This window comes from Arvicanthis niloticus, chromosome 26 (genome assembly GCF_011762505.2).
Source record: "Arvicanthis niloticus isolate mArvNil1 chromosome 26, mArvNil1.pat.X, whole genome shotgun sequence".
Classification (NCBI taxonomy): Eukaryota; Metazoa; Chordata; class Mammalia; order Rodentia; family Muridae; genus Arvicanthis; species Arvicanthis niloticus.
In genome coordinates this window covers 25985621-25998326 of record NC_133434.1, presented here as the reverse complement: position 1 = coordinate 25998326, position 12706 = coordinate 25985621, and the positions used below count along the sequence as shown (strand labels likewise).

At 50.5% G+C, this 12706-nt stretch overlaps 1 protein-coding gene across 5 annotated transcripts in view; it reads right to left on the bottom strand.

Moving 5' to 3' along the window:
* The window catches only part of Tmem266 (transmembrane protein 266), a 112481-nt gene that overhangs the window by 36386 nt on the left and 63389 nt on the right, over positions 1-12706 (bottom strand). Inside the window, exons 2-4 of one of the 5 annotated variants that reach the window (XM_076925311.1) lie at positions 7224-7442; positions 5835-5989; positions 3074-3147 (exon numbers count right to left, since the gene is read on the bottom strand). In XM_076925311.1, the coding sequence (XP_076781426.1) occupies positions 3074-3147; positions 5835-5989; positions 7224-7255 (261 nt within the window). In that variant the 5' untranslated portion in view covers positions 7256-7442. Of the gene's footprint in view, positions 1-3073; positions 3148-5834; positions 5990-7223; positions 7443-12706 lie in introns of those variants that run through there. The other 4 variants (XM_076925312.1, XM_076925315.1, XM_076925310.1 and 1 more) reach the window with 4 other exon arrangements.

Below are 12706 nucleotides of genomic sequence, written 5' to 3'. Positions count from 1 at the left end.
CTTGTGCTCACAGGCCTTGCTTCATCAGACCTTTGCTCTCAGTGCCTGGCCTTGGTCCTGGTCTTTCACCCAGACTCCCGATTCCTTCTCAACCTTCCAAAGCCAGGCCCCTGGGGGCAGTGACAAGAGACCAAAGCCAGAAGAAATCTCTGTCCAGTTTTGACCATAATTGTTATGACCTTGGGATACCCTTCTCACCCATTCATGAATGTATATGTGTATGTGTATAAATGTATGTATGTATGTATGTATGTATGTATGTATGTATGTATTTTGAGACAAGGTCTCATGGATCCCAGGCTATTCCTTGAACTTTCTGTATTGCAAAAGATTACTTTTAGCTTTTGTTCATTTTCCCTCCACCTCCTGAGTGCTGGGATCGTGAACACTCACTACCACACCTGGCTTGTGGAGTGTGGAATTCGATCCCAAGGCTCTGTACATGCTAGGTGAGCAATGCACCAACTAAGCTATATCCGGCCCTATGTGGTATTTTATAAGGACCGCACTAGCACTTTGGCAGGCAAGCATGCAGGCCTGACTCACTGCTGATGGATACTGGGTTCTTTGGCTTTTTGTTAGAGGTACCCCAGTCATTGTGAAGGCACAAATGGTTCATATGCTAAGGAGACATCTGAGAGCTGGCTGACACCAAGGTTTTGATGCTTGGTTTCTGGTGCTCTGTGAGACTACAGAAGCCCATTCTAGCTAGCCAGGATGCCTTAGCAGGAGATTGGTGTACACAGCCCCTCTTTCATGCTGGGCAGACTGCACAGGGGAGTTTTTACTGCTGCTTTGATAGCCTAACCCCATTCCATCCTCCCCACCTATGACAAGGTCCAAGACAAGGGACTAGCCCTTCTCAGCATCCCCACAGGCTCTGCAGAGAAAGCCGAGTCTGTGGGAAGCCCCAGTCCCTTCCCCACTTTGGGGGGCAGGGGAGTTGGCTGTCCAGTCTCTGAGGCTGTTATTCCTGCACACAGGAGCCTGTCTGTTTCAGGTGGTTTGTCTCTGGTACTGACAGGAAGGGGATGCCAAATTAACACTGGGCAATAAATTCTGCAAAAGCCAATAAAACCAAGGCAGTGGGAAGAGCCGCGGCAACTGATTAAACATTTTTGTTGGCAGTCACAGGCATGGGCACATTTTCCAAGGTTTGCATCAAGGAGACAGCTGGCCCTGGACCAGGGATTTGCAGAAGGGAACCCCAGCAAGCAGAGATGAGGGACCAGGCAGGGATGGACCCTATGGAGATCCCAAGCTACGGCTGGGATCCGAGATACTGGTCGGCCTTTCCAGGGACCTGAGCACCAGCAATGGCCTCAGTGAGCTGGTTAGGAGGTTCCTGGGAAGCCAGAGTGGCGACCTGCAGGAGTCATCTCAGGTGTAGATCATGCTTACTTGTCATGAGCTACAGAAGCCAAGGCCTGAAGAAGACAGTGTTCTATGATTGCTACGCTGGCTATCCAGTCCAGCCCCATGCAGACTCAGCATTCTGAACTACAAGGCCTAGACCTCCTCTGATTTTTAGGGAGAGAGAGACAGCAGAGCAATTGGCTAGGCCAGGAAAGGCCCCGGGATTCTGGCCTCTTGGGTCTTTGACCACAATAGACAATTGCTCACTCTATTCATGTTCATCTTCTCTGGCTCACATCTCCCTCTGAGATTGTGCTGTGCTCTCTGCTTCAGTGTGCTAGCAGCTGTGTGTGCACCTGTGCCTGTGTGTGTGCCCCCACTGGCCTGTGTGTGTGCACCTGTGTGTGTGTGTGTGCACCCATGCCTGTGTGTGTGCACGCACCCATGTCTATGTGTGTGCACCCATGCCCGTGTGTGTGTGCACCTATGTGTGTGTGTGTGCACCCATGCCTGTGTGTGTGCACCCATGCCCGTGTGTGTGTGTGTACCTATGTGTGTGTGTGTACGCGCACCCATCCCTGTGTGTGTGCACCTATGCCTGTGGTATGTACCCGTGCCTGTGTGTGTGTATGCACCCGTGCCTGTGTGTGTGTGCACCCATGTCTGTGTGTGTGTACCCATGCATGTGTGTATGCACCCATGCCTGCGTGTTCCCAGAAGGCTATATGCCTTATTTGTGTTTACCTTTCATTGGAAGACCCTACTGGGGCTCTCTGTGGGCAGATGTGAACCTGTGGTGGAAGGAGGGGATACCTTGGTGGAGTGAACAAGGGGCGAGCTGACCTGGTCAGTCCTTGTCTCTATTTGAAAGAACTGGTTCCATATGAAACTCTCTGCCCTTCACTGCCCACAGCATGAAGCCTTTCCCATCCTTCCGGGAGGCCCTATCTTAAGCAGCTACAAACCAGTGTCCCACAGACATGGGTCACAGTATCACTGCCAGTGTGGGAACTGGTCAAATGAGGTGTCAATCACTCCCCATGTAAAAACTGAGGAATGCCCTGATGCCAAGGTTTGTCAAGAGACCCAGTGGCCACGTGGGTCTGTTCTACCTCCACACTAAACTGAGGGGCTAGGAGAGACCAGTTAGCTTTCCAGCCACCAGCGCGTGTAATACAAGGAAGCATCTGCCTGAGGCACTGCTTCAGAAACTTAGCTCTCTGTTGTCCCAGGGACATCTGCCAGCCTGGGGCTCCATCCTTCCACAGGACCTGGTTAAATTCGCTGCCCAGCTCTTAAGACTATATTCTATGCCTTGGCCCCGAGGCAAGCAAATCCTAATTGCTTCTGCATCTGGTTTTCCTAGGCCTTGCCCTTGAATACACATCACTGACCACACCAACAACTTCCGTTCTTCAGCTATGTCATGTCAATCTCTCCTTCATACAACCATCACCCAGACTTCAGTTGACAACCCTGCATACGTTCCAGATTCAGAGCAGAGGTCACCTGCTTAGAGTCAAGTGTTTCCTGCTGGGTTGGCCACTATCCTGCACGAATGTCTGTGAACATTCCTTGTACCAGATCCTATGGCGAAACTCAGCCTCAGGGACAGCAATGGGCCCGACACTAGGAAATGTGTAGTGAAATAAAGCCCAGGTCCCCTGGGAGTGAGTCACCCCAAAGAGGAGATTTCGGGGCCCGAATCTTTACCTACCTCTGAGAAGAACACAGAGAGAATGACCAGACTGATCCAGTGAACGACACCAGCAAACTGGAATGCATTGGAAACTGCAATGAACACAGCAAGGGCCAGGTTTAGGAGCAAGGAATTGAACACACCAGTCTAGGGGGCTGTGCTGCATCAACATAGACCTCTGTGGGCCCCTGAGGATCTCTAGGTGCTTGTGGAAAACCATTAGATCTGTCAGAAACTGGGTCAGAGAGTAAGGGCTCCTAGACCCAGTGGTCCTGTGGAGGCGGGAAAAACACAAATGCTCTTCTCTCTAGCTGCCACCCAGCTGACTCCTCAAAGGTCAGCTCCAGATTCCTCCTGCCCCCTGCTGTTATCACTTGTGTTCTAGCCAGACGGGTGGGGTGGGGCTCCAGGCAAACCTCTCCACCTTCCCATTCTGAGCTTGCAGTAGTGGTGATGGCGGTGACAGCAGCGTGCTTTGGAAAGATGGCTGGAGCTACACCTGGCAGGAGGAGCAGATGGGTACCAGCAGCAGGGCCTGTGGGTGGGGGTGGGTGGGGGTGGGGGTGGTGGTGTGCGGACAAGGGTGACGCTGGCACAGCCGGCTCCTTACTCTAGCCAGGCATCCTCAGAAGGCCCTTCTAAAGGACAGGAAACCACAGGCGGCCTCCCAACACTAGCAGGTCACAGTTTATGTGCTAGTGAGGCTAAAAGCAAGTTGCTGGAGTGCAAAGTGGGGTGACCTTGGTAAAAAAGAGAGCAGAACGGTTTCCAGAAGAAATTCTCCGGATGGATCAGGGGGACTTTAGGGGCAGGAGGTAGGGGTGCTGTGGTAAACAGGCCATGCTGTCTCTCTTCCTAGAGGGCTTGTTTCTAGTGGTTCAAGTTCCCCTGGGATCAAAGAAGGATATCTTCGTTGGATAGAAGATCTATGACTCTAGAATCTGTGAACCCTGGGAGTGGATAAAAATGAGATCTTCAAACAAATCCAAGAGGAAGGAGGCTACAATAGCAGGTTGCAGGATGGAGACACTTGGGTCCCCTGGCTCAGGGCCAGTATAACCCTCGAAGGATGATCCCTAGAGACACCGTGAATGCCTCTGTGATCTGAGCCACATGAATACCACTGGGAACCAAGAGGCTGAGGCCTGTGTGACTCTGGAAAGACCCCAGATGATTCTGGAAACATAAAATCTCTCCCCATTATTTCTCAAATGAATTCCTGTGCCTTTTTTATGGTTTGCTTTAGAAGAGCCATAAATCTTGGATTGTGCATTTTATGGAATTTAAGATGCCTTTTATGAGCTGCTATTGGATCTCCCACCAAAATCAATCTCCTGGATACTTAATTTTAAGCAAAATTCCAGTGTCGGCTGGCTTCTCAGTTCTACCCGATGCCTCATCACAACCCGAGAAGCCTAGGGCCCCAATACAATCCACCATAGAGAAAGAAGGACTCCATTATGGTCAGGTCTCATAAAACACAAGACAGTCTGGATGCGTGGAGGGAAAGCCTACAGCATGGTTTAATTGAAGACAGGTTGAGTGTAAAACCAGTACTGGGCACTTAATACTGGAAGATACTTTAATTGGAACCAAGGGGCCAGCGGCTACATAAAACCTAACTAGGCTTATCAGACAAAAGCAATTCTGTGCTCTTCCAGAGAGCAGACAAGGCTGGTGTGTCCTGGAAGAATCTGTGACAATTCCTGAGCATAGGGGATCCAGTAAAGGACTTGGGGCATTTGAGAAGACAAGAGGACAAAATGGGTTTGGGGGTGGCTGAACCTTTTGTCCTGAACTCTGTCAACAGTGGGAAATGCAAGGGTCTCTGTATCAGTAATTCCATGTTTAAAGGATTCATACTTGAATGGTCCACTTCCTGAATCAAGAAAGGTGTGTGGGGACTTTCCCTTAGCTAGCTGCTCAGTCACAGCCAAGGGCCAGACACTTGGGCCTCTGGTACATCAAGCAGGAATTTCCAAGGGTAGAGACAGGAAGCCGACTTCCACTCTGATGGCCACATTGCCACACTGTATCAGAAGAAGCTTATCCTCCTGATGCCACAGGTGGCACCAAACTGAGGAACTCATGAGGCTGGAAACAATCCCCAAAGTAAGGAAAGTGACCAAGCAGCTGAACAGCCCAGAGGCCTGAATCCCTCGGTCTGTTCCTCGGACCTAGGGTAGTCTCCAAATTCCCACAAACTTCAATTTGTGGACTTTGTCCGTAAAATGGGGTCCTGTCCTATCAAGTTTTGTGCACTACACGGTTACTGGCAGGATTGGGGATGTAGGTGTGGAAAAGCATCTTCAGAGTTATCAAGACACATGTAAATGATGCCACCCACTCCAGAAGGGTACATACATAAGTGGTTGTTGTCTAGTTACTACAGGTGATCAACTTCCCCAAATGGAACTCTGTTTAAGCCAGAAAAACTTCACCCTGGAAAATTCCAAATGAGAACAATAAAAAAAAAAAAGATGCACGCAGGGGTCCCCAACTTTTGTCTTTGTCTCATCAGTTTCTGATTGTGGAATGCTGAGGAGGGGATTGAAGAGGCCATGTTGGATAGAAAGGGACAAGTGTGTTGGTGGTGACAGAGAAGCTGCCAGTGTGTTCCCTCCTCAGCAGCAATCCCTGTGGGCCACTGTGGGGCCCGCAGCTTGGCGGTGGCACAGTCTGGGGGAAAATCTCAGTGTAGGTTGGGGACCCCTGAGGGATGCAGATGCACAGTGAATATTGACATAGTATTCGTATATGTGTCTCTCTTGCTACTCACACTGGAGAAGTTTTATATCTATTAGAAGTTCCAGAGTCAGGAGAATCACCACCAATATTACACAGGCTACCAGGAAACTGTTGAGACTTGCACTGAGCAAAAATACCTGCCATACGGCTGCTCTCTTCCCACAGCATGGCCTCAGCCAGTTAGACCTGTAGGGACAAAAGCAAGGAGAAGACGAGCTGAGGGGCTGAGGGGTTGAGGGGAGATCCTGGCCACAGCCTTGCCTCAAATCAACAGCCTAGCTCCCCTAGGCCTGGACTTTGTGGTGCTGGGGATGGAAGGCAGGGCAAGCTAAGCAAACACTCCGCCACAGCGCCACATCAGCAGCTGGGCTTCCTGAGAGATGAGTCTTACTCAAGACGCCACAGGGGAGAATCATAAATAGTAAAAGTCTCATTAAGGGACACAACTGAGTTTGCAGGTTGACTTAAGGAACTCAAAGGAATTCTCTGGGATTCAGGCTTCTTGGCTTGAAAATGTATGTGAAACTCACACCCCATAGGTGAGTCAGACTTGCCTAGGAGGTACCGGCCATAGTCCTATTGCAGCTACATTCCTACATGTCTCAGAACCCAGCCCAAGTGCTGGCATTTGGGGAAATCTCTGCTTACACTCAGTAACTATGCTAAAGCACTCAGTGGCTGGAATTAGATTTTTTTCAGCTATAAGAGAAAGTGCTGGATTGGATCCCCACTTATCAGAGCAGATTATCTGGATATCGGCGCTACAGAGTGCTAGCAGCTGTTACTTGACCAAAAAATGCTATAATTGGGTAAGTATGGAAAACCCGAGTTGAAGTTAAGTGGTCATTTAAGTGTGGGATATGCTAATCCCTTACTGCAGTGCTGTGCCTTACACAGATGGCATCTGTGTTTACCAAACTGGTTAGGTCAGGGCCACCTTTTATTCCATCCCGTGTGACTCACACTCTGTGTATGGGTGTCTTCTGGGAGACATTTATAGGGAAATGAACGCCCTACCCCAGGGCAGACTCTTCTGAATAGGTTGGGATTGGGCAGGAGGATGCAGGAGGACACAGGAGTTCAGAGTATCTGAGTCCTTAGGATATTAGGTCCCCCCACCCCTGTCTGAGGAGCACAAGGTGGGGGGCTTTAGGAACACTGAGTCTGGAGTGCTGTCATCAAACCTCACTGATTTGCTTGTTTATGGCCCATTTCTGGCTGCCCATCTGTTGTTACGGAGAATTGTCCATCTAAAGGGACCAGTCAGGGAAGTCTTTACTTTGGGGTGTACCCCATTGCCCTAAGATCACCTGCAAGGCACCAGGTCACTTTGGGACCCCACTTCCCCATTTGCAAAGTAAAGAATAGTATTTTTTAACTTGCAGAGTTGTTGAAAGCTAAATGAAAGAATGTATCTAACCTGAAGGTATGGTGTGGCTGCAATAGCATCATGGTGATGGTGATGGTGATGGTGATGGTGATGGTGATGGTGATGATGATATCTGATGGCTCCGATGCTTGGCCATCACCACATCCTTCCCATCTAGAGGGAGCCAATCTGCTGCAAGGAGGACCAGTGTCCTCCTCCTGTAGACTCGTGACAGTGGTCTGGGAAAGCAGCTTTCCTTTTTAGCTATCCCTGAAAGAATGATATGGGTGCTTTCAGGGGGCGACTTCTTCCTCACATCTGTGCAGAAAAAGTGCAAACGCCAGAGGTGATAGCCTTGAAGAAACGGGGCAGAAAATCAGGCTTGCTTAAGTCTTTCTGGATATTTTCTAAGACGTGTGGGAATGATTGATGGTCTCTGTCCTTGGCTCGGTGGTAATACAAAGACCAGATGTGGTCCTCTCCAGACTTGGGAAGCTGGTCCCAGAAAGGGAGGCTTGAAGACTTCAACAGGTGATGGAGGAAGCTAAGCAGATAATTTTGGATGGGGAAAGAAAGATTGACATGAGTGCCTAGAAAGGCCCAGAGTGTGGGGTGAGACAGGAGGAGACTGGCTGGGTCAGAGAACATGTCTCTTCAAGAGACAATGGAAAACAGAGATATAAAGCCCGGCGGGGGCTAAGCCACAAAGACCAACAATGACAATCGGATGGACCCTTGCTGGTGTACCTGAAAATGCACTGCCGACCACACTTCCCATTTTCTTGCAGGCTCCCACAGGTCAAACCAAACAGAAGCAAAAGGCTTCTTCTGTACTATCTATCTATCTATCTATCTATCTATCTATCTATCCATCCATCCATCTATCTACATTTCAAACTACAGGGCATTATGCACTCTTATCTGCTAGGTCTGGCAAACTCAGAGCTGAGGGTCTCAAGGGGCTGCTGAGGGTGGCTGGGGTTTAGTCAGAGAAAGGCGTGGAGGAAGAGGCCACATTAATATTTGAAAAAGGAACACTTTTGGAAGCCTAAGGTTGATTTCTCAGTTACACTCCAAGAGGGACCGCAAAAGATGTCTAGCACCTACAAGAACTTTCTGAGTGATACATAGTAGCCCTTTCTGTGACTGCATGGTCCTGAGACACTGCAAAGAGCCAGGAAAATCCAGAAGAAACGCCATGAGGCCACCTGCAGGCAGAGGCAGAGGGAGGATGAACAATGAAGCCGCTACCTTGTGTCAGATGGACAGCTGTCCCCATCACCTGGAGGCCACGGAAGTGTAACGCTGCTGCCCACTAGGGTCACTAGCCCAGACTGCTTTCATGCCCCTAATACTCTTGACAGTTAAGAGCTCTGTCACCCCACCCTGCCCCCTCCTGTCTCACCAGCTTCCCGACCTCTTTTTCCATGCACCATTCCTGTCTCCCCCTCTGTTTGGCCCTATTTGCTTCTTCCACATCTCTCAGTTTGTGCCCAGCCTTCAACCTGGCACTTCTGGAGGGTTTGTGTCATCCCCTTCCCAGCCCAGATTCTTCCAATGGCATGCGTTCTTTCCCAGGTCACTAAGGCACCTCAGCTCCAGCCCTACAATATCTATCTACTCTTAGTGGCTGCTGCCCCTGGTGCCATTTCACTGTCATTTGAAATGAGAGTCAAGCACCTTTGGAAGCTATAAATGAAACGAGCAGCCAGGAAACCTTCTGGGCCTGGGTGATGTCCAGAGGGGAACAGGAGGCCTCACCCTCATGGTCAGAGGAAGCAGCTGGGCATCCGTCCCCCTCCTGCCTTGAACATCTGCTGAGTCGGAGCCTTACTGAGAGCCTGCTGCTCCTTCGGCCCCAAAACCGAGCCCCAAGCAGAGGGAAGGGAAACAATGTACTCCATTCGCTTGCAGCCTGCCTGAGTGAGCTCAGAGAGGCCACTTTATACCAACTGTGAAAATACTGACTTTGCCTTTGAGAGAGATGCAGGCAAGCCTGGAGTTACCTCCAACCTGAGATTCCCCTGAGTCAAAGAGAGGCTCAGACAGCTGGAAGGACAGACAAAGGAGGCAGAGCAGATCTGGATGTCAAATAATGCTGTGCCCCCTGCATGGGCAAGAAGGGCCCTGCGTCCCAAGTCAGCAAAATCAGTTACATTGTAGTGGGAACGGGAGTCAAAGAGCTGTAATTCCTGTAAGGTGATGAGGGCACTTAGGGAAAACCCAGAGCCTGTGATGGACTCAGGATGGTGAAGTCGAGCAGACATTTAAAACCAGGTGCTCAGGTGAGCAGACATTTAAAACCAGGTGCTCAGGTGTGCCGGACCAGTGCCTAAGCCTAAGAGATCTCCCCCACAGCCTATAGACTGTGCTTACATGGAAAGGATTATCCCAGCTGGGCTTCTTGATTGTTTACAGCCCCTCATCAGGGGTGGGAAGGACTCAGGGGCCTCACCTGAGTACTCAGGGCTCCCTACCACCTGTGGTATGCAAGGCTGCCATAACTGCACTTGGCTAGATTATCTGTATCTGTATCTAGTCAAGGAAGACTAGGGGAGGAAAGCTTTCTGTAGTCAGCTATAAGAAAGCCCCCATTCCTGCAGGGTAAAGAGTTTTGGGGAGAAGCATCCATGCCCCTGTATATGACTCCTGTGCTCTGTACTTAAGCCCAGTGAACTTGTTTTCTACAGTGAAGTCGGCTAGGGCAGTGCTTCCTGCTCTAGTTAGAATCTTAGGAGAGGTTGACTGCCCCTGGAAAGGACTTTTAGCAATGTCAGAGGAGATCTCAAGGAGGAAGTGATAAGTTCAAGGCAGTGCCCGTGGGTATCTAGGAGAGACACGCGGACCTGCCTGGTTAGTTGCAACGGTCTCTTCACCAGGACTTGAGCCAGCAGCTCCTTGGGGAGGACAGGTTTCCCTTGCATGGTGGGCCTAGCTCACTAATCACTGAGCACCTGGGGCAGATGCTGCTGGGGTGACCACTCCCTGTGACAAGACCAGCACATCTCCCGCCAAACCCCAAAGCCACTGAAACTACCTATCCTAGTCTACTCCTGTGGCAGCTTAGCTGTGCCCACCCAGAGCTTGGCATTCAGTCACCAGCTGCTCTCAGCCTGGGAGGAAGTTCATGTAGGTCCCCTTGCTGCACACGGAGATGGTGTTTGTAGCACAGTTGAACCTCTTTTCTCCCAGTGACCACACAAACACAGCAGCGACGTAAGAGACTTGCTGTCGGTGGATGTGTCCAGGCAGAGAGGCCTGGAGGTAGGGGGAGTTGGGATCAGCATTCAGGCCAGAGATTGCTGGAAAGTCCCAAGGTTCAAGCCATACCCCAGGTCCCTTATGAAGCCACCACTTCTGGGTTAGGCCCATGACCTGTAACTTCGTGAGGTGACTCCAAGGTGTGGACCACAGTCTTGTGGGCACTCATCGAATTAAGGAAGCTAAATTCTCCCCAACACCCACTGAATTTGGGTCTGCATTTCAATGAGAACCCAGCTCGAGCTGTTCTTGCAGGTGATGACTATTATGGAGGATGAACTAAGGGTGGGAGGAGAGCAGGGGGTGACGAAAGGAAGTTTGGGAGCAGGACAGAGAAGGTAAACGGGGCCATATCCAGCTCCACAACAAGTCCAGGAGGCTTGCCTGTGGATACTTTTTGAACAAGAGAGACAGGGACGGGGCTGTACAACTCTAAAGGGACTTCTGGTCGGGGCTCCGTAGTGGGGATGTTATCCAGCGGTGGGGCTGAGCCTGCAGGTTCCGAGCTAGCCCCAGGTTTAGAAGCAGATCACTCCTTGTGAAATGCAAGTGACTCAGACATTCCAAGGAGAGTGTGTGTTCCCTCTCATTGGAGAGGTACACTCCAAGGAGACAGTTTCCCCGTTTCTATAACCCGGTTCGCGTGGTTAATTAAAGAACTGACTGGGCTGAAGCCAGGACACAGACTGGGAATTCTGTGATTTTGATGGGCAGCCTCAGCCCGTCAAAGCCCCGGAGTGATGTTATTCCTGGCATTGCCACTAGAGGGCAGGTGTGCCCCATTTCCCAACATGTGCTACAAAAGCCAAGGGCAGTTTGGGGAGGGCTTGGGCTGCCCAAATCGCAAATACTAACAGATGGGCCTCTGGTGGGTGGTATTCCAGTGAAGTTCCGGCACCCCCCACCCTCCTGAGGCCTCAGAGGAGTCCGTGGGTGGAAAGCAGGTGAGTGCCCGTGTGGCTTCTGCTTTATACTTAGTTGTTTTGGCTAACAGTTTGAGAGAATAAATTCTAGAATATGAAAATGAAGTTTGGCAAATCGCCAAAGGCTCTTTTATGGGAGGTCAGGCCATAGGCGTGGCCTGGAAGGCAGGCAGGAAAGATCAGGTCAGGTAGTGTTTCCAAGCTTGCCAATGACATAGCCCCATCTTAAAGGTGAAGTAGGCCACAGGGCATGGACCAGTCAAGGCTGGGCTTGCTTTGCTTCTCCAGGGCCAAGCCTTTTTCACCGTACAATCTACGGTGCGCTCAGGCTGTGGAAGGGAGAATTGGGGAAGGGGGACAGAGGAGACTTTGTTCTCTCGGAATGAGCCCATAGAGATGGCGGGAACTCTCTAGTTATCCTAAAAAGGTTCTTCACAGGCAATGGGGATGATTTTCCTAGGGTGTCTAGGGCAGACCTTGTTAGTTGCAAATATAGATTGTTATCTGTTAAGTTTCCAAAGAAAAGCTCTGAGGGGAGGTCAGAATGAGTCTAGAAGCTGAGATAAGTCTGGAACACAAGGCTTTCACCCCCATGTCTGGCCTGCAGGAGGCTTCTCCCTGGTGCCCAGAAGCTTTCTTGTCAATCCAACACCCATAGGGTCACCCTCTAACTGAATGTCAGAGATGGTCAGTGGAGCTTCCTCTCCCTTCTGGGGTGAGCCAGGACATCAGGGAGATGTGTCAGCTCTATCTCCTTAACTTGACTCCAAGAGGCAAACCATGACAGCACACACAGTCCCAGAACACATGCACATGCTTCAGAAAACCAACCCTCGGGCTGGATGGGAGAGGCTTTTTGCCCAGCCCTTTGAGGAAGTAGATTCTTCCATTTCTAGGTGGGCAGCTTCACTTCTGCAGTCAGTGCTGAAGGTTCAAATCCCTGCCCTGGGAGAAGGCAGGAGGCGGTGTGCAGCTGAGACCACAGAGGCTAACCTGTTTGTCCCAAAATCTTACATCTCTTGAGTCTGCAGAAATATCAACTCTAAGAGAGGCCTCACAGTGTGGTGGCGAGAGCAGGAGTGGGGAGGCAGAAGAAGACCTCTGCTTGGCAGGCTGCTAAACCCCTTTGACCTTTGCCCCCTCTTAGGGGACTAAGAACATTCCCTACATATCTCTGAACAGGCAGAAAGGAGATGGTAAAGTGGTCCCGACTCTTGGCAAGGGCTTCAGGTTGACTGAAGGGAGAAGATTGCTGTTACATTAAGGGCTCTCTGCTAATCTGTGAATTGGCCACAAATCTAAGGACTTCCTTTATGCTAGGCTTTGCAACCAGGGCAACTAGATGAGGCC